Source organism: Buceros rhinoceros, unplaced genomic scaffold, assembly GCF_000710305.1.
Source record: "Buceros rhinoceros silvestris isolate BGI_N320 unplaced genomic scaffold, ASM71030v1 scaffold296, whole genome shotgun sequence".
In the NCBI taxonomy this organism is placed as follows: domain Eukaryota; kingdom Metazoa; phylum Chordata; class Aves; order Bucerotiformes; family Bucerotidae; genus Buceros; species Buceros rhinoceros.
Window position 1 is genome coordinate 76,638 of NW_010419077.1, and position 21,519 is coordinate 98,156.

General features: G+C 35.4%; 1 protein-coding gene across 1 annotated transcript in view; it reads right to left on the bottom strand.

The window, feature by feature from the left end:
• Positions 1–508: 508 nt before the first annotated feature.
• IFT74 (intraflagellar transport 74) overlaps positions 509–21,519 on the bottom strand; it is a 38,201-nt gene continuing 17,190 nt past the window's right edge. The window contains exons 10-20 of the mRNA XM_010138742.1: positions 21,477–21,519; positions 20,405–20,548; positions 19,728–19,768; positions 18,434–18,513; positions 15,310–15,363; positions 10,540–10,637; positions 9,461–9,587; positions 5,634–5,797; positions 4,912–5,037; positions 2,372–2,432; positions 509–624 (exon numbers count right to left, since the gene is read on the bottom strand). Coding sequence (XP_010137044.1) covers positions 509–624; positions 2,372–2,432; positions 4,912–5,037; positions 5,634–5,797; positions 9,461–9,587; positions 10,540–10,637; positions 15,310–15,363; positions 18,434–18,513; positions 19,728–19,768; positions 20,405–20,548; positions 21,477–21,519 — 1,054 coding nt within the window. The remainder of the gene's footprint in view (positions 625–2,371; positions 2,433–4,911; positions 5,038–5,633; positions 5,798–9,460; positions 9,588–10,539; positions 10,638–15,309; positions 15,364–18,433; positions 18,514–19,727; positions 19,769–20,404; positions 20,549–21,476) is intronic.

Here is a 21,519-nt window from a genome sequence, read left to right on the forward strand (position 1 = left end):
GATGCCTGTCATCCTTAGATGTTTTCTTTACTTGTTATAAATTCCTATTTAAATAGGGGTGGTATCTGTTATTACTATTTACCTAATTATACACTTTGTTTAAGGTAATGCGTATGAGAGCCTGTCAGGCAGTCCTCATTCAGGCAAAACTCCTATTCTGTTTGGCAGGGATAAGATTACAAGACCATTAGAGATTCACTGTGAAGTTTCATATTGGAGATGCAATCCAGCAATGGGCCTCAGTAAAATGTTCTGATGATTTCACACTCTTTGTGCAGTATTTCCTTTCTAGTTCTACAAGTTTCTAAAATTCAGAAGTTTATTTCTAAAATTTTTAAATGTTGCAAAAGGATACTATTAAAACCGACCTCTAAAAAACCTGGAAAAATACTTTTAAGAATATCTGTCACCATAATGGTGGGCGAATGAGCTTAGCAGTCAAGCTTTCCATGCTGCCTGTGCACATCTCTCATTGTTGGTCCACTGGGGCAGGAAGGAAGTGCTGGGTTCAGTTCTTGGTGTTCTGTAAAGCTTCTATGAGAGCTTTGTTGTGTTCCGTGACCAGCTTTCTCACGTTCTTCATTATTGGCTGGTAGTCACTCTCCTGACTCTTTGTTGCTATGACTGATTAAAAGAATTAAGGAAACAAACTGCCAGTACAAACATCAGCATAATTAGAGATGACAAGGGAACCACAGTACAGTAAGCTTACTTCTGTCACCAGTTGCAAATAATGGAAAAAACCTCAGATTGGGTCTAAAAGATTTTCACTGATTTATTAGCTGCCATCTCATGCCAAGAATGGCAAAAAAGGAGAGATTACATGCCTGAGTCAGTTTTCTTTTCATCTATATAAGCAATTAGGTCCCTCATGGAAGACTCTGACCATTGTCACACTGCAAACAAAACCGTTTCAAGGCACTCGGCAATTTACAGCCACACAGTCTGGCATTTTGGAACTCTGGCTACAAAGATCCCAGTCTAAGAAAGCAGGACCTTACTTTCCACTAACGCAAGCAGCCATAATACTCTGTATGAGGGCCTGCCCCTGGATAGGGCCTGCACTTGCTACATTGTATGTAGCAAGTAGGAGGTGCTTTTAATATCCTGATCAACTTTTTCTCTTGGTTTGTTTCAGAGTTCTTTCTGTATAGAAAAAATAGGATCTAAGATACCTTCAACAATAAAATAGTCCTGTAGAGCCTTCTTCATAGGGGAGGTGGGTCCAATTACATTACATTGTGCAAGACTTTGTTTGGATTTTTTCTGAGAATTAGAGCACTTCTCAGATATGAGAAATGGGTATTTGGTATATGCAAAAGATAACGCTATATGCAGATCCTTTCTTTCTTTTTTTTTTTTTCCCCCTTATGGCTAGGTTATTTCTGAGATGTGTAGCAGAGTCCATGGTCCAACACACAACACTGGATGATATGGTCGAGTTACTTTTACCAACTACATTTGTACTATAATCATTTAATAGTGAGTCTATGCATCTTAGAGATTTCAGATTTTTCGTTTTCTAAATAATTTTAAAGAAGTTAATTTATTGCAGTGAATCCAAAGTCCCTGGAATACAAAGTAGAAGTGCAATTGTACCCTACTCAGATCTCTATAATAACTAGGGAGAATATTACAAGGCAGGAAGAACCATCAATTCAAATTAAAAAAAAACTTCAGTGCTTTTGCTAATTTCAAAAACTACCTTATGAAAATCACTTGCAGGAAATAAAATTTGCTGCTGATTTGGAAGGTCTTATAAGATTAGTGGAATGTAACACTTTAATTAGCATCATGTAATGAAAGAGCTGTAGTGCAGTACTCCTATCCCAGCCCATTTTGCAGCTAAAGCATCTCTTTGTCATACCGTACCACATTTATCTGATTTTTTTTTCCTCTAATATGAAATTCCTCTTTTATTTGATAAGACATACATTAAATGTATACAATTTGTTGTTTGCTTTTTCCTCATTGATATGTATGGTGTTTTAAAACTGCAAAGTCACCATGCTATACAGATTTTCAAACAATGCTGCACTTGCTGGATAATTTCAGGTAAGACGGGACAGATGCAAAGATGATCTTTGTATGAAACCTAAAGGCAAAACTGACCCAACTGGAAAAACTCCAGGCTGCAAGAGAAATCTTAAGCTTTATGACTCCCTGAAACAATTGTTTCAGGCAACACACTCAAGTTTTGCTATACATAATAGCCATCATCTTACCAGACATTTGCAAAGTATCACCTTTCCCCTCCTCCTCTGTCTCCTGCTCCCCATTCTGTCCTGTCTTATTCTGCTGGAGGAAACAGACTTCTTCCTCAATTAATACAGTGTGTGAATTTTACTGTATTTCTTAAAGAAAAGGATACATTCCTTCATCATAAAGTTATTTTGCTCATGATGCTGCCACTTCCTCTCCAAATTTGTAAGCTGAAAACACAAAAAGAGCCAAAAATGAAAACGGTAATTAATACATATGTTCTTTATACCAAAAATCTCCACAAAAGGTTCTACCAATTCCTGGTACTCTACCATCTGATAAGATCAAAGCTATTTTGCAAAAAAAACCCCACAGTAATGACGAACAATGGCCAATTATTTTTAAAGCTGCCAATGGTTAACCTGTCTCTAAGTTAGCACTTCATACACCTATTTATATAGAAGTGCTGCATGCATCTGCAGTGATGGTAGATGTCAAAAATCAGATGAGAATTCAAGACTTGTCATATGGGGAAATGTGTAAGCAAGTCAGAAATAAAAAGGTGAACACTGCAGGGACATACGAACTCTCATTATACTGTGTATCATTTAAATGATCTCTTCTTAAAATCAGTTAAGATCTAAAATGACCAAAGATACAGTATTTCCTGACACTGTCTTGGACTTTGAGCTATACAGAAGAAACTTCCTTACTTCCATAGTGAAGTTTCCTGTCTGATGCCAGAAGCTGTGATAAGAACAGAGCTGCAGTGAGAAGATTGTAGAAGTGTGGGTTAAGTGCTGGCACTTCTTCAATACTTTCAGCATCAACAGGAAACTAATGTGGACATTATATCGATGGCTGCTTCCTTACAATACAATTTTATATTTGTTTTTCTGATGCTACTAGTCAAGGTTCTGCATTTCAAGATATGCAGATGTTATTTTTAAATGCAAAACCTGAAAATCATTCTGAGACTAAACTTTCAGTGGGAACTAAAGTAATAAATCAGGAAAACATTGCCTCATTTTACTTCAAAGCTTATTCTTAAGCTAGAAGATATGAAAATAGTTGTTATATTACTCAAAATAAAACTTGTAGTGAAGAATCAGTTATCTAGTGTACTGGTTCACAGCAAACACGGCAGTCATTTACTTCCAAGATATGATAGTTCTGATCAGTTGTAATTTTTATTGCCTCCTCTGTAGATGTAACTACGTGCAATACAGCCTGTAAAGGAGCCTAGGTTTAAAATACTGTCTGATATATGTCAGCAGAAATATTCAGTGCATTTTTAGAGTAACTCCTTGAAGGCCACAACTCATGGAGTTGACTACTTGCAAAATTGGCCAAACTCTGAAGGTACGTAAATGCTCATTTCAAATACTGTACTTAAAATTGCTTGACGCACGACAACTAATCAGCCATTTTAAGATACACCTTTATTCATCCTCATGACATTTACACTCATGACATAAAAAGCAAAGAAACAAATCCTTTTTGCACACACTGAAATGAAACTGTCACAGCTTAATGAGCTGAAGAAATGAGGTACGATGACTATTTCATATATGAACATTTTTTAGCCTCATCATGCAAGTATCTTAACACTGGTTGAGTCTCTGTTTCTGATTTACATAATCTCTAGGAATAAGAATCTGATCTTGGCATAAAAAATTACACAATATCTGAACCTTGCAGACTTGGGCATGTAGCTTTGGGGATTTATATCACTACCCTACATTCAGCCCACAATAATCAAATGACATGAATATATACATATATCTCCTCATTTAGAGCTATGCTCTCTCATCCACTCCATAAGGTTCACTCCAGAAGAAACTTAACTCGAACATGTGCAAATATCACCTTCAGTTTTTAAGTGAATTAGGAAAAAGTACCAGTTCTAAAGGACAAATGTCTCATCAACCCAAAACAAAACAAAAAAAACCCCAGTGAAATGCAAAGAAAATAATCAGATTATTTCTATTTTTCAGCTTCTTTTGGGATTATCCATTTTTCTTCTGTCCACTCAAGCCTACACACCAGCACAGCTCCATTGCCAAAATGACAATACTTTATGGTTGTTTATAAAGGAAGAATCAAAGCTGCTCAAGAGTTTATAAACGTCTTCTTTCCCGATTCACTTTCGAAATGTAAACCTAAATATACTTATGTACCAAAGTTTCTTGTGTTTAAAGAAGTCTGAACAAACACTAAAACTTCAGTGGTCTGCAAGGAGCAGAAAGATTGGAAAAGAAGTTGAATTAATAGTACAGGTTGTAAGAAAAAACTTACTGTCGTAACTTTAAAAGCAAAAGAAATCTTATTTAACTAGTAGTGCTTTTTTTTTTCTTGTAGTTTCTTTCTAAATTGGTCCTCAAAACTCCTCAAGTAAAGGAAGGGCAAAAGGGGGAGAGTTCTGAGCAAGATTAATACAAACACTTAAACAAAGGATTCACACAATTTTTTAGCTCAGAAAGACCGCTGCTAAGTAACTTTGAAATCCAAAGCTTATACAAAATTTTCTGGCACGATATGAAGTTTTGTTTCAAAACAGAAAATATGGCTATGCATTTACAAGCCATAACTCTGAAAACTCTCCGAGAATGAATGAAAGGATTCCATCCATACAATGCTTCATGTGTACAAGTAAACTGAAACTGTGATAGAAACAACTGAAGAGGTAATACGTAGCTTGAGCTATACCTGAGAATGTGTCTCATTCTCTTGCAGCTCTCTCTTCAGTGTTTCATACTCCATATTCAAGTGTTCCATTATTTTCTTGAAAGCATGGCTACGCTTTTTTAATTTTTCTTTGTCATCCTGGAGTCTCTAGTTGGAAAAAATAACAAGACAAATTATTTTAATTCAGCTTTTAAGATGCTACTTTTTATTCCTTTCAGAACAAGATCATATGCATAAATAACTCATAAGGCTTTTCTCTAGCAATGCATGCTCTATCCTAAAGATAGTATTCAAGCGTTATGACCAAGCTGCAGGCTTTAGACCATACAAGTGGGAACACTGATGTTAAGAATTCATATGAAATTTATCACATGTGAAATGGGAAGTGCTCTAGATGGAGTTTGTCTTAAAGCAAATACACACAGTACAGAGTTTTTTGTTTGGGATCTGCTCAATTCAGACTTATGGGTAGTCATAAGTTACAACAGAAAAGTTCAGATAAATTACTAAAATAAATGGAAAATTTTGTGGAAGAAAGTTATCAAAAGACATCCAGCTGATAGCCTGTTACATGTACACTGTTAACAAGCGGAGAAGCATTTGCATTCATTTGCGCTGGTGTTCATTCGCACCAGGTTTTAGCTAACAGTCAGGATTCCTGGTCATAGACCGGGATTCCCCTTCATTAGCTGCTCAGATCCATATGAATTCAGTCTAATTCAAGGTTGCATTACTTTCGTTACCTTTTTCTTCTCCTCTCCTGATGCCTTCAGAGCTGACAAATTATTATAGACCTCCAACTCTGTTTTTGATTGTTCTATTTTGTCTTTAAGAGAAGCCAGTTCATCGACCATCTTGCCCTCCAAGACTTCCATCTTCTGTAGGTCCATCTGCAGTTTTTGACTCTCTAGATCACCAGATCACAATCTCTAATTAACAACACTTATTTCATAATACATTGCCCAGTATATAAAGGTTTATGCTATACTTAACCAATATAAACAGCTCCTGCACGTATTTCTGATTTTGATATTCACGGGAATGTTAACATGAATGAAAGAAAAAAACTTGATCTTCATAATCATCCCATAAGTCACCCCTATATTACAATCACAGTAGTATACTCTGTAAGTGAAGAGTAACAAAAACATGGTGCTTTTCTGTATCACAGTGTGGTATTTCTATTGTTTTTTACAGCATCAGTCAATTTTAAGTCTTAAAGCAGGGGTGATACCTTAAAAAAGTTGCAAAAATGCAGGCAATAAAAAAAAAAATTTGTTAGGGTTTTAGGATCATGTTGGTTTTATCTGTGTTGCTAGTATATGATAAGACTTAGTTTTTGAGAGTAAATAGTCAAATCTCCTTTAAACATTCGCTCTGTACAGGAAAACACTTTCACATCTCCACAGAATAAGGACCGTCACAGCTTATAAAATGAACATGTGCTACAATATACAGTATTTGCTTCCGACAATCCATTAAAAAGAAACAACAGTTACATGTAATTAAAAGGAATTAGAAGTATGCATGGATTCTTATATGAAGAGAGGCGCAAGGACTGAAACTGCTCAGACACCAGCATCACAGGCTTAAGTGAGGACACAATAAAGATACACAAAATAAAAAATACACTTTGATCCAGGTTTGGGGTTAGGTTATCCACCCTGAGTGTGGAAGGACTAGCTGTAGCTAGACTTGTTTTGGATAGTTTTCTGACCTGCAGCCTTGTCATTTTATTTTCTTTGTGTTTCTCAACACTTAAATACAGTGGCTACATTAAACATATTACGGCTACATAATCTTATGCTTCAGACCTGTGTCTAACTCAGAAAAATGATACAAATGCAAGACTTTTTTCCACATTCTAAAATATTGGGCAAAGTAGATTATTGGGAGGCATGAGATGGCACAAAGAAACTTCTCTTGACATATTGTTTATTTTGCTCACACACTCAGATTTGTGCTGATCACCTGGAAAAGGGTAGGGAATTCTCCCTGCAACTTAACCAAGGCAGTAGAGATCTTTAAGGCAGTAGGGAGTGGATGTGCACACGTAACATGTGAGATGACCTCTCCGAAAACTGAGAGTTTCCTTAGCAGAATTATTTGGGAAAATCTCAGCTGATCAAAATCCTATCATAGCAAGATTTGGGTACTCATCTGTCCTCTTGTGTACTTATGCCATATACTCATTTTTTTAGACTGAAATATTGGCTTTAATCAACATTTCTTGCTTATTACAGAGTGCCTTGGTGATTTAGGAGCCTCCAAATTAGAAGAAAAAAAGCTAAGAATCTTGTGTACAATGTGTAATTATCCCGAGAAACATATGTCCATAAGGTAAGACTGAAAGAGTCCTGTATGTGCAAAGAGCATTTATATAAACACAAAAATTTACTATACTGGTAAAAGAAGGGTTTAACAAAAGGTGTGGAACTCCATTGCTTATCTGTGATTCAATCTTTATGCTGCCTTCCACCCTAAAGGGCTTAAGAAGACACTTTCTCTGTGTCTAGGGAAAGTGTTTCATAACTGCCCATAGCTTCACCATGAAGTTCCTGGCATTGATCAGTGTCAGATCCTAAATCACAACTGAACAGACAACAGCTCTACCTCGTATGGCACTGTGGTTTAAAAACAGACTAATGCTTAAGGACCTCAATAAATCAGGGTTTTAGCATTAAAAACAGTAAAAAATAGATTTATAAATTAAAAACAATTCAAATTGTAGAGAAATACCAGAAAACAACTTTAGATTTTCTTCGATTTATTTAGGCCTAACGTATTTTAAAATAATACCAAGTTGACTAATTAGGATTTATTTTACATGTAAAGAGTAAAAACAAAATAAATACCAAAAAGCCAGAAAAGATTCTTCGACTATTCTATCTATATTCTGTTAAAAACTATAGTGTTAAAAACTATAATGGGCTATTCCTATCCATTCACACTGTCTGGAGAAAAGGGAAGAAACTGGGAGGCGTGAATTTTATCCTTATCCAGCAACAGCCTCAATGAAAAAAAAATCAAACCTAAAACCCCTCAAAACTTCTCTAGGGGAAGAGACAGGAAGAGGATGCAGCCCAGTTCCTTCTGATAGGCCACGAAGTTGCAGCTTCTAGCAGGCAGTGTGTACACAGTAGCAAACTCTCAGACCAAACTACAGTGACCCAGGGAAATGGTTTCGGGAAACTATGCCATCAGCACTTTTGTTTACTCTTCACGGTTTCCTTTTTTTTTTTAAGGATTCTGCTGGTGGACTTTTTATATCTTTGTTATGGTGAGAAAACATGGAAATGCAGATTTTAATCACAACAAAAAAACCCTGAAGATGACTGTTCAAGAGTTAGCAAGAAATTCAACTGTACAAATTGAACATTCACTGTATTTTTGAAAGAATCTTAAGTTGTTTATTAAGGTATCAGTGACTGCTCACTTCAGAAGTTCAGTTACGAATCATTTAAAATGATCTGCTGAAAATTTTGTACTGTAATTTCCTTCTCTCCCCTTGCAAGGGAAGAAAAATATATTTCAATGTCTCTATAGCATTATGAGCTTCCAAAACATCCTTATATTGTAAAGTCATATTTGAACTTGTAATGTATGGCCCAGCTTTTTAAACTATGCTAGAACTGCAAAATGAGTATTTGCAGACAAGTGAACACTAAATGTTCAACACAATGGAACAAGCAAAGTCAGTAACATTTTATGCGTAACAACTTCTTTGCACAGCACTACTTTGAAATTACAAGACAGGCTCCTATTTTGAAAATTACTACCCATTACAGCGCGTAATAGCCTTCTAACAAAGTGATTTATGGTTCTTGATTCCTGCCCCTTCCTTTCAGCCAAACAAATAACGAAAGGCTTGCTGAACCAATAATGATACCGGCAAAGGCTTAGAAGTATGAGAACAATTCCACTATAAACAGTGCATATAAAGAACCAAATAGATCCTTGTTATGGAAATTAAAGAAAAATACTGCCTGCTTTTTGAAATTACAGGCAAGGTCCTGCAGGCTCTTATACTTAAGTATTGGAGTATTTCCAAAAAGCAGTCAAAATGAACATTCACTTTGCAGAATTAAAGCCTGAGATTTTGAGAGCTATTCACTGTTGCTGCCAGTTATTCTCCCATGGTACACAGTCCTTTAGAAAGCACAATCCGTAAGTAAGTGACACCAAGAACTACATTTACAAATAATACATGGTTAGATAACTGTGCAAGCCTCTACTTCAATTTTCTAAACACGATTTTAAGATTATGAAAAATGTTTATTTGCAGATGAATATTAGTAAAGTCAAACTTCTAGCTGAAAGAACTCTGTAGCCCTGTATTAAAATATATTTTTTAACATATATTTGTTCAAGGAAGCTGATACTTTACTCATAATAGTAAGCGAAATACTCCTAGGGAGTATAAATAACTTGTTACCACAAGAGTTTCAATCTGTCCACTTGCCATTGTATATTTGGAGATCACTGATCTTATACTTGTTATTAGTGTAACAATTCAGGTAATATTAATTTTTTTTAATGAATTAATTTGAAAATTAATTTCTGATCTCACCTGTAATCAGATTCTTAGCAGTGCTCTGTGATTTCTGCATTTCATTTGATTTGAAAGTGAGGTCTTCCTGCATAATCTTCAGCTCTTGATTGGTAACAGATGAAATTTGTTTCATACGATTCACATTCTGTGTGTTACCAACAACAATAATGAGAACACGCTGTATCTTTGAAACCAGAAATGCTAACTGGGCAAGTAAGAAGCTCTCCTGTCCCAGTACAATTTTTATTATTTGGCTTTTCTACTAAAAAGACTGAAAATAGTGGAAATAGTCTGAAGTGATTTAATGTGAACAATTTTCATTCTGCTAGCTTTTGCTAGATGTATGGACAGGCCAGCGAAGATTAAACAGAAATGCAGCAGGTATGTTGTCATATTGATCTCTTCTAAAGTAAGTGTCATTGCCTAAAATATACCTTACGGTATATCATCATGGAAGAGTTAAAAGACAATTAAAACGATCATATAATAAAAGTACTACTTAGCCAAAAGATTTCTATAAGATAAAAAAAAAAAAAAGAGAACCAAAAATGTTAAAGAAAAAATGTATGGAAAGCACAAAAAAAAAAAAAGGCAGACTCAAACAGGAACAACTTCTGAAGGATTTACATTGAATATTATACAACAGGGTATTCCAGACATAACTTTAGTAGATCAGAAACATGACTGGAATATTGTCAGTTCCTTAACAGTAGTGACAGAATACCCATGAATAGAGATTTGCCGACTTCAGGTTGCAGTAGTTTTATTTGCAGCATTCTGAAATGTTTATCATTGATAGAATAATGTTCATTATAGCAGTGATAATGAGTTACAGAAGTTATGCAAACATTTCTTTTATTCTGGTCACAACTTCTATCTGATATTTAAAACTCCTTCCCCAGAAATAAAGATAAATTAAGCAAATCTTTTTTTTTTTTTTAAATTAACTATAGCTGTACATGGTTTAATGTTTAATCCTCTTAAGAGATTATTATCCAGATACTGACTGGATAATATACTAAAGCCACCATCCTTCTTTATCCACTCACGCACTTCTGAATTCCCAGCTTGTGACAGGAGGAGGGAAATACACTTACCCTGCTGGAGTGCTCAAGGAGTGCAACAATGCTGGCTTCTACTTGGGCTTTTCGTTCCAATTCCTGATTCTTCGCCTCTTCAAAACTCTCAAGAAAATCTAGAGATCAACAAACATAATAAAAAAGGTTGCTATTTGCGTGGGTACAGCACAAACCCTTGTTGTTTCCAGTCAAAACTTTGTATTAAATTGATTAGCTGTTCAATTTCAGACAGGTTACTTTAAGATTAATATTTTATTTAAGAGACAGGTAGCAGAGTCCTAGAAATTTGTCAGCTTATAGGCTGGAATGAAAAAGAGGACAATTTTTCCAGAGACACATATTAGACTGACTAATGACATGAGGTCACCACCTTCTTGGATGCTGTTTCAGTACACCTTACCCAACGGGAAAGGAGTTTCATCATACTTTCTGACACCTTTCTGAATGCTCGTCCCAGCAGCTGTTGGTCTTCTTTTTTTCTGAAAGTTATCCAAATGGGCTACTAGGTAAAGGAAACAGGTAGCTTCTAATGGCCTGACTAAATGCCAAACACCGCTAAGGACCTGAGACCAATATTCACTTGGTATCATCTGTTTCTTTCTGTAGGATGTCTCTTTGCTGTATCTCTAATTTATGTTCAATCTAGAAAGTGTTCAATGAATCTGACAAGACAGTTGTAATGTGGTATGCACCCTGTATACTCTGCACACTTGTGTCTAGGCATACTACATTGTATTTCCAGCAACAGACACTGAAAAAAAGGTGCTGGAAATATCATAGGAAAGTCAGAGGTCCACCAAGATGCAACCCAGGGCTGTCAGTTATGATCACCCCTCTCCTCTGAGTCTCCTCCTGAAATCTCGCTTATATACACAGGATCACTCAGGAAACATAAGAGTTTGCAAATTTTCTAGCTGGATGAAAAAGGGGAACAGCACTTGTTTGAGCAGCAAAGGTTAGATAACAGTCAATTAAAGACTGATTATTTGGGAAGAGAGAAAGACGGGAGGAACTACTTAATGGAAATACTAACAAGTCCAGAAGGGATGAGGACTGACTAGAGAATCGTAGAGAATCAGAGCATCCAGAATTTTAAAAATACACACAATTTTTAAATTCTTTACTGATAAAACATTTATGGATAAGAAAACTGTTGTAATATCTGACACCATCTGCAATGCTGTCCATGAGAGTTAACAGAGACACTTCATAGAGTACAGCTTCTATTTTAGAGTAGAAAATGTGTATCATTGGAGCCAGGGCAAGTCTCTGAGGCAGAGATTTCAGGATGAAAGACACTTGGAATTCTTAAGACATCAAGGAATGGCATTAGACAACGCATTTGCAAAGTGTACAGCTGATAGCTCAAAATAGTAACTACTCCTGATGAAGTTCCAGTTGGCTCAAAAAGTTTAAATAAAGTTTCGGTCCATGTGACACCTCCTAGTAACTGTAGAGAACAGTACTTGTCAAGAATGTAAGGTGGTTTACCTGTTGCCCACACTGCTGTGAACTAGTACCCAGAAACTTTTTCCAAAAACTAGTTAAGTACCAAGTGCTGAACAAGACCACTGTCAGGTGTGTTTTTTGCAGTACCCAGACTGCAAACGAAGTTATCCTTAGAAAGGGAAGTTTTATTTTCTCTCTGTGATGCTCTTTTCCTTCAGAATGAGCTTGTCTTGTTCTACCTTAAAGATCGCACAATTATACTTTAATAAGAGCGGCAACAATGTCAGTTCCAAAAGAAGCTCCTTCCTCAAAGGGCACTTACTGGTTATTTCAAACCATCTGTTGCTGTGAAATACAGTCAGGAATTTTCTATACAAAGAAAATAACTGAGCACAACAGAACTAAGGGAAAGGCAGCAAAGAAAGTAATAGTATTGAAATTCTCGCTTAATGTTTTGTTTTTAAAACACTTGAGATGTTCTTTCCTTTTTTGTTTAAAAAATTAAGTGGGTAATTCTTACAAAGAGAAACACTCATATAACCTGACACAAAACTTTCAATCACATTTAACTGTTTGGTGCTCTAGTGGTGAGAAAAGGCTTCAATACATTTGTTTCTTGTGGGTGTCTGAGCCACTTCTTTTCAACATAACAAATGATGCCACGGACTTTGATGCAGCTTAGTGAGAGGTCTTAAATAAGCTGACTGCAGTATCTTCATCAACCTATTTATTTGCTTCTGAGGAAGCCGCAGGCAATGAGGATACTGAATCTTCCAATACATATACATGGGGAAGGCAGAGGAATTAAATAAAAGCACCTTCATGAAATAAAAGCATTCTCATACATTCATAAATATGAAACAAGAACAAAACTAAAGTATTTTACACCCACAAATATACAGTTCCGTAAAACTGAGCCCAAAACAGTGGAATTAGGATCTAAGGATCATACCTATATGACTTGACTAGTGTTTTTCTCCTCTGGCATTCTGGACCTTTTTAAATGTGTTTTTTTTTTTTTTTCAAACCTTATTTAAATTTATTTAGAATCATAAGAAAGGTCCACATTTGCTTCTCATGTCATTGTCTTTCTGCAAGCAACTCACCTTTTCATCACACCTGTCCGATTGACCTTGTTTTATTTAGGCATTAAGTGTATTACAGATTCATAAAAAATGGAATGGAAGAGACTGAAAGAGGTCATCTAATTAATTCACTTACTCCAGGACAAAAACAACTGTATGGCAGTATTTCAGACGTTTATCTACACTCTTCTTACACACAGCTCATGACAGATAATTTACAACCCTCCTGAACGATCTATTCCAACACTTGGTGAGTTTTAGCATTAGGAATTTTTTCCTAATATCCAGTTCAAAATTCTTCTGCAACTACTGGTGTATTACTCCTTTTCTATCCTCCCCGTACATGCAGAGATAAATTATTCACTTATTTGAAACAGCCTTTTTACACATTTGATGACTGTCACAAATCCTCTAAAATAAAAGGCTCATTATTTTATATTTCCTTGCAGGTCATGCTTTCTGTGTCCCTCATCATTCTCTCTTCAGGACTGCCAACCTCTTTCTTTATGTGCAGAACTAGAAACAATAAACTGAAGCCTTCCTCAAAGCACAGGGAACAAGACTACTTCAGATGTCTGGCAATTTACACTCCTGTGTGTGCCTACTGTTGTTGTATTTCCTATTCCATGTTAGTGTGATACTGCTGAGCCATGTTCACTTTTTCTTTTGCTGTAACTCTGAGCCACACTACAGAGCTCTGCATGATGAACTGCTCTCTGTTCTGCATTTTTGCTGTTGATTGCTCTGCCCAAGTGCACAAACATACACTTAATATTTTCTGAACTTTTTGTACTTAATTTCTAATCTGCTGTAAGTATTTTAAATTCTAACGCTGTACTCCAACGTGATTTCAGCTTTTCCAATGTAGCATCTTCTGTGAAAACACATATTTACTCTCCCTCCTGTCATCCAACTGATTAATAAAGATATTGACCACTCACTCAATCATTCAAGACATTGCAAAACTCTAATCAATATATCCTTCCATCTTGGGGAAGAATCCTTCAAAATAAATATTTTTTGCATCAAATGCACATTATAGGCTAATAATAGACAAAATTTCCGTAGCTTGTTCTTGAGAACACCATGAAACAGCAGGGGAAGACATACTGAAGTCAAAGGACACATTACCTGCTGCTCCACCCTTATTCTGCAATATTTTTCTGTCAAACAGGGAAATTAGTTTTTTGTTCTTGACAAGCCAATATTGCTGTTATACATATTCCTTTTCTCAAACGTTTGCTTGCTTATTTTTCCCATGACCTTTCTGGAAATTAATACTAAGCTGACGGGTTGATACTTGCTTGGCTCCACTTCTTCAAGACAGGTACTGTATTTGCTTTTTTTCCCATCTTTAAGACTCCTGCATGTTTCCTCAAATCTTTCAGTTAATCTCAAACAGTTCTGGAACTGCATCAATATCCTCCAACGAAAGTCAGAAGCAGAACCAAAACCCAAAAAGTGTGGCCCTGCTTTCACAGTCTGAATTCATACTGAAAATCAAGATGAAGACAACTTTGCCCTTCTGCTGCTCAGGAAATAGGGTGATTTGAAAAAGCAGAAGCTCTCTAAGTATGTTCTTATCTGTCTTTCCTTATTGTCCGCTGAGATCTTTCTTTCAGTACCATGCTAGCCACTGAACTTTTTCAGAGAACACTGTACAAAAAATATTATATGCTTTGGCCTTCATGGCATATTTATTGATCATTTTCCCCTTTTGCTGAGCAACTTTTTTTGTAACCTGCCTACTACAGTATACTAGCAATAGGGTTTATTTTAAAAAAAGTCTCATCCTCTGTTAGTTGCTGCTGAGGCCTCTACAACATTAGAACCTTCTTATATGGAAAAAAGCTTTAGTAGCATTTGTCTTGAATAGATAGATATGAGAAGCCTTAATTTTAAAGAATTACTTGATGTCTATGCTTGTCCATTTTGAAATTCTGCTTTTAATCAGACCTGAGCACGTGGTTTTATATATATTTTATTTAAATTAATTTTAAAATTAACTTCAGCCTTGCATTCATAAAATAGTGTTCCTAAGACCTTCCACATTTGATGAAAAGCCTTAAAGGATGCTTCAAATATTTGTGACTATCCTGTAAGTCCTAAGATATCAATTATCTTATCCTAAGGTAGATCACAGAAACTTTATGCATCAGTTCTTTACATCTCTAAAATAACTGAGAGTTAGAAATAGAAGAAAACCTGCATGTTAGTGGAATTTGGCCTAATTAAAGTTTATTAGACAACTTACTGTCCATGCTTTCTTCCTTCTTCTTCAGCTCCTTGTACTTCCAATTTTCCTCTCCTGCAAGAGATGTAACACTGATTTAACTTCATATTGTCTCAGTGCTGGATTCCTTTGGGTAGGCAAAATGTCAGTTTTAAAAATAAAAATTCTACTTGCCTAGAAACTACAGGACTCATTCCACATTTAACGTAGTCACTTCAACTGTGTCATACACACTTTCATGTAAAACCCCCCCCCAAATTAGCTTAATAAATCAGCTTCAATGCAATTTTTAGAACTTTTAAGAAGTTGGAATTTTCAATAAATAAGTGGGATACTTAGTTTGAACAAAGGAAGTTCATAGGATTTTTCTGCAGTCAGGTGAATTTCAATAATAGAAAACAAATGCTTATTTATAACAAATGGTTATTTAAAACTTTCTGCAGTTCTGTTTAATATACTGGATACTTCAATGGCACTTTCACGCATTAGAATGGACTTCCATAAAGACATGCAACTTGTAAGCAACAGTGTGACAATCTCAGGGAAATAAACTGGAAAACTGTACAAACAAAAGTATAGGAAAATAAAATGTGCAGAAAGCTTTCTACAATTAAGTTTAAAAGAACATTTCCATACACAGTCTTTATAGTGGTATTAGAAGCAATGAGTAACATTCAATACATAATTCACTTAATCTTTAAATCGAAATACTGACTATAAAATAAATACCTCTTAATTAAAATGCACTAGTAAAGTGGGAGACTTCATGTATTTGTCACAAGTTTCAAGAAAATGAGACAGTTCAGCTCCCAAGAATAATTCTAGGTTTCAAGCATCTAAATTTTTAATGGTTTCAGTCTTGGTCACTGATTAATTTTCAGCATAATCTTGCAACTTTACAGAATACAAAGAAAATGAATGAAGCAGATACAGATATAACTAAGCAAGCAAATTTCTCCAGGTCTTTCTACTTGTACATCCCCATGCCTTCCTTTTTATCTAGTATATACAAACGATAAGAAAACCTGTGGGCCCCTAAGGGACTGTGATTCTGCTTCAGCTTCCTTGCAGCTGTGGCTTTGTTCTTTGCTGGACCTTCTCTTTCATTTTGCGAGACAAGTCTCTGATACTCAATAACTTAGTTTGTTCTAGTCTTAAAAAGTCAGGTTACAGTGAGCAGCGAAACAGAAAACTACATGATCTGCCAGGTGTTTAAAGAAAAAGAAATGAAATAAAGACCACAACTTTAAAAATGTCTTTACAGATAAGTTTTCTTTAAAATATGGCATTATTAAATCTCATGTAATTTATGAAATATTAAGCCTATTCCATTATGAGTTAATGTTGATTTTGACTGATCAGTTAAAGGTCACTGCTAGTATATGGAACAAATATTCTAAACTAAACCCAGTTACTTCTACTTATGGTCTGTGATTTTGTTCTTCCTGCTCAAGAATCTTCCTAGCACTGAAACGTTTATCTTGAAACATGCAAAAAATCCTTAGTTGTAATTTTTTTTTACGAGTGCTTTTACCTTAAATTTAACTAAAAAACTTCAGGAGCTGAAGTTTTGGGAATGCTTTGTAATAAACAGTTTAAATATTGAAAGAGGAGTAAGCTGACCGGAAGGAAGGGAGGACAGGAATCTCAAGGACACACCAAGATCCTGATTTAGAGCAGAAGTAGGAATGGGCTTCTGGGATTCTCTCTCCATTTAACAGAGAAGAGCGTGTTGGGAGTTTATATTTCTGTGTCTTAAAGCTGCTTCTCGTGAGTATCTTCTTTATTCTTTCTATGTTATACCAACAGGTATAATTCCCTCTATATTATACCACAAGGTAACTTTATTCTGAATATCTGGACTGTCCCTGATGTACTGACAGGAACATGTGTTTCCTCCCACACATGCTTTAAATAGTCGTCTTCAACAGAGGTCTTTTTCTAAAATATTGAAAGACATACAATCCAGCATGAATGACTGTGTGTGTAAGCCTAACTACAAAATGTGAAAAGTAACTCATTTCTTACCTTCTGCATTTCTCCAAACAAAAAATAGAATTGCAAGTCAAACAAAAAGGAAAAATTAAAGCAAAACAGTAAAGTTGATGATATGATCTGGAAACAATAAAGCTAATAAAACAGTCTTAATAAATTATTTGCACAAAAATCATTAAATATTTGGAGAAATATGAAATATTATGTAATGCAAAAGATGAGAAATGTATCAAACATTTGTTTAGGGAAAATGTTAGAAATATTTTTTCACCTTGAAGAAATTTACAGCTAACTTTTACACTGATTGCCTGAGAAAAAGTTGAAAGCAAAAAGAACACAAACCCATTGATTTATCAATCCTTTAGAATTTAAACAACTTGTTACAAAGTTTTCCAGATGTATGCACATATTTACATAACTCCTATCTAAGGAAGATTCCATATCATTAGAAGAAGGTTTTCTATTGGATGAATTTCCACACTGAGGAGAATCTTCCAGAGCTGTTGAGGCCGTATGCTCAAACTATGCTTTTTTCTCCAAAACTGTAACATCCTGTGCCAGGACAAATCCCAACCTAACCCAACCTAAGGTATTACAGCTGTTGTTTGCCGGAGGTAAATTTCTAAGCTAATGCCCTTTCTAGGCAGCTCCCAAAATGTTCTTGCAAAGATCGGCTGAAGAAGATGCAAAGACAGATAAAAATGGTATTTATTTCTCTCTGCTTTACACATTATTATTAAACATTCTCAATTCCACATTCACTAGCAGTGTATCAGATCAAATACAAGGTAAAATAATAATAAAAAAAAGCTCTTCTAAAGCTGAGCTGGTTCTGCAATGCTGCCAGTAAGAGAAACTTCTGTTCCTCAAGCAGTCCTAAAAATAAAAATCGGACAGACAACCAGACAGCTGTGCTATTATTTTATATGGTAGTTTTATTACTCAATATAAACTTCATGAGCGCCACCAAAGGTGGTTGCTTTCCATTTCTCACATCTGAAAAGAGAAGCCTGCATCCCTAAATCATCTGATGGTGAATAATGAACATCTGCATAAGACAAGAATTTTCAAACTCATATCCACAGCAATATGTGTTATAATACGAACAGATGCAGCTCTGGATAGTCTGCTACAGCTCTAGTCATATTACCTTGATGATTCTCCAGATCCATATCAAGTCGTTGAATGACCTTTTTAAAATGGTTTGTTTTTTCTTTTGCTTCTGTCAGCCTGGCAAATAGATAATGAAATCCAAGCTTAAAAATGTGTTGTAAAACACTTAGAGTTTTTAGACAAAAACAGAGATAAAAATCAAGAATAAAAATACTAAACATAAGTTTATGAAAACCAAAAAAAACCCCCAGGATTGCTGTTATTATAAAAGGTATGTGTACCTGCCACTTTAGTCTCTACATCAATTAAATGTAAGTACTGCTCCTCTTTTTTTATTAAAAACATTTTTTTGTTGTCATTAGTAGGTCTTAACTTACTCAACTGGTCCCTCTGCTGGTTGCTATACAGCTTTGCAGAGGTACAACATAATTGGTAAACTGCAACAAGAAACAGTGTTCCTTAAAAGTCACCATTGCGTTCACTAAAATCCATTAAGAAATTGCCAAGTAAAACACTGTATTACATAATCAATCAAAGTGAGAAAGTAAGTTATCTTAAAAAACATTTCTATGTAAATTCTCAAAAACAATTCTCTGTTAGTGCTTCTTTCCAAAAATCCTGTTAAACAGCTTACTATTCAAAGTTGTCAATGCCTTAAATATTAACCAAAAAATTACATTTGGGAATGCTGCTTAAAAGACTTCAACATTATTTCTAAGAGATTTCAGTAATTATGTCAATTCCTTACACAGAAATCGAAAGGCTCAAAATCACAACAACATTGTACAGTTTCATCTCCCTCTCCAATATGTTATTATTTATTATAACTTTTACCAGAGTTTCTGGCAAATCTTCAGAAAGATCCAGTACCCAACAGTAAAGAAGCAATGCCCTGTTACTCTTTGGAATTGATCTTTCTGTAAGCAGCTTTGCAACTCTCAGGTTTTAATAACATTTAACAAACTCTTCAACATGTAAGTGCAGCATAATGTAGGCACAACTTCATAGATGTCCCAGATCAGTAGCTCGTAATGATGAACATCTCCTTCAGCCTTAAAGGAGTCTATGTCAGTGCTATTACCAATTTATATTCTCAAGGCATGTTCATAAGGATAGGAACTATCTTCTCACGGAGATCTAAATGTCCTATCACTATGAAAGCTGTTCAGCTGAAACAGAAGGATATATTCTGCTCTCTGTGGAAGGTAAACGCTAGCAGAGGCTCAAAAATGTGATGTACTAAACCACCACAGAAATATGTGATGGAATTCAAGGACCTGTCTTTAGAGTCTAAATGTAATTTGTATCAACATTACAACAGGATTACTCACTGTCTTTCCATGCTTGCTATTTCTTGACTATCATCCTTAACCTATAAAAAAGTAGAACAACTTTAACACATGAAAAAAGGAAAATCAAAAAGGATTTCTTAATTCAGTGTACAGGGACCAGAAACTCGACACACGAAATCATAAACTTGCTGTCACATTGTTCAACAATGGTTCTTCATCGAAGAGAAGAAGTGATACAATTTAAGTGTTATGTCTTCCAAATGCTTTCCTGGTTCTCAATGCACACTTAAAAATCAGACACACCTACCAGTGTTGTTCAGTCCATTAATCCATATAGTATATATGGGCAATTGCATAACACAGCATAGACCCTTGTAAACTCAGTAAATTTTGCCTGGATTTGTACACCGGCTCAGTACCCCACAAGGATACTGTCAGGAGTTATGTTATGAAACTGTTCAATAGGATCAGCTTTCCATACCAACACAAGAGAGGAACTGTAACAAGTCAACCAGATGAAAAGCTGCCTGTGCCAGTTTTGTTTTGTATTAACCTGAAATATCCCAACCAGCCAATACAGTAACTGTTCTAATTTCAGAAGATTTATGCTGCTTAAAGAGCAAATAAAGGCAAGATTCAAACTCAAGTATTTTCAAATATTATCATCCTATTAAACACTGATTCAGAGAAACTTTTACATGGTTTTACGTTCTTGCCTGCTTAAGTAATCTCTCTCTTTCCTCCTGGGGAGATTCCAAGTTCTTATCCTCAGCAATCATTTGATCTCGACGTTCCTGGAGCTCGTGGAGTTTTTCGTACAGCTGCACAGCCTCCTGTTTCACTTGGGAGTGTGCTATTTCCTGTTGGGAAAAGCAAACACCTACTAGTTATTTACAGATGGCAAGAGAGCGTTGCAGAAATCTTGCTTTAGTTTAAAAACACTTATCTATACATTGAAAGTGAAGCTTACTTGTTACAAACACTACAGAGGCAGTACAAACAATAAATTTTATAATCCATATTCTCAATATTGCATTCACTGAATTGGAATGTCCCAGTCAGCCTTTTCTTGCTTTCACCCTCAGGCAACTTTTCTGAGTAAATTTCTTAATTCATCACAAAAGGGATCACAAAAGGACTGGAAAAATAGTAGTATTTGAAAATGATACTTTCTGAATATATACATGACTGTATGTTTCAGCTCATAGATCCTTTTAGCCATAAAAACCCCAATGTGAGAAAATTCTCCTCAATCTCACAATATGACAGTGTGTTATAAGAGTGTGTTTCTCTTGGTATGCGGGACAAAAAATATCTTAGCAGGTTCTACTTTGTGCTTCGAATGCCAGTTGCTTTTGAAATAGAATATGAAACAAGAAAATCATTCTCACACATCCTGAAAGCTGAAAACATATTGAAATACTAGGTCTCGCAAAACCTCAAGAAGGATGTAAATGATAAATCCACATTTATCTTCAGAGAGTAATTCCAAATCAATCAAATGTCACACAAAACATCTGAAACAACATGAGTAACTAAAGCTAGGAAACCTCACTATTGTGGTGAAAATTTTGTACTCGACATCTAGCAAAAACAAGTTTCACCCAAAACTGATTATATATTATTGGTGGAAAAAGAGAGAGGCAGCTTTGCCTTTGCATTCTAGGGGATGATCCTACAGAATCTGAAAATACAAGGAAAAAGATTGTAAGTATTTTTCAACTGCATTATTTTTTACACTGGAGTTCAATGAAGATTGGTACAGAGTCCGCTTGTTATCATACATACAGCTCTCAGAGCCTCCTCCTTTACATTTAGCGAGTCCAATTCC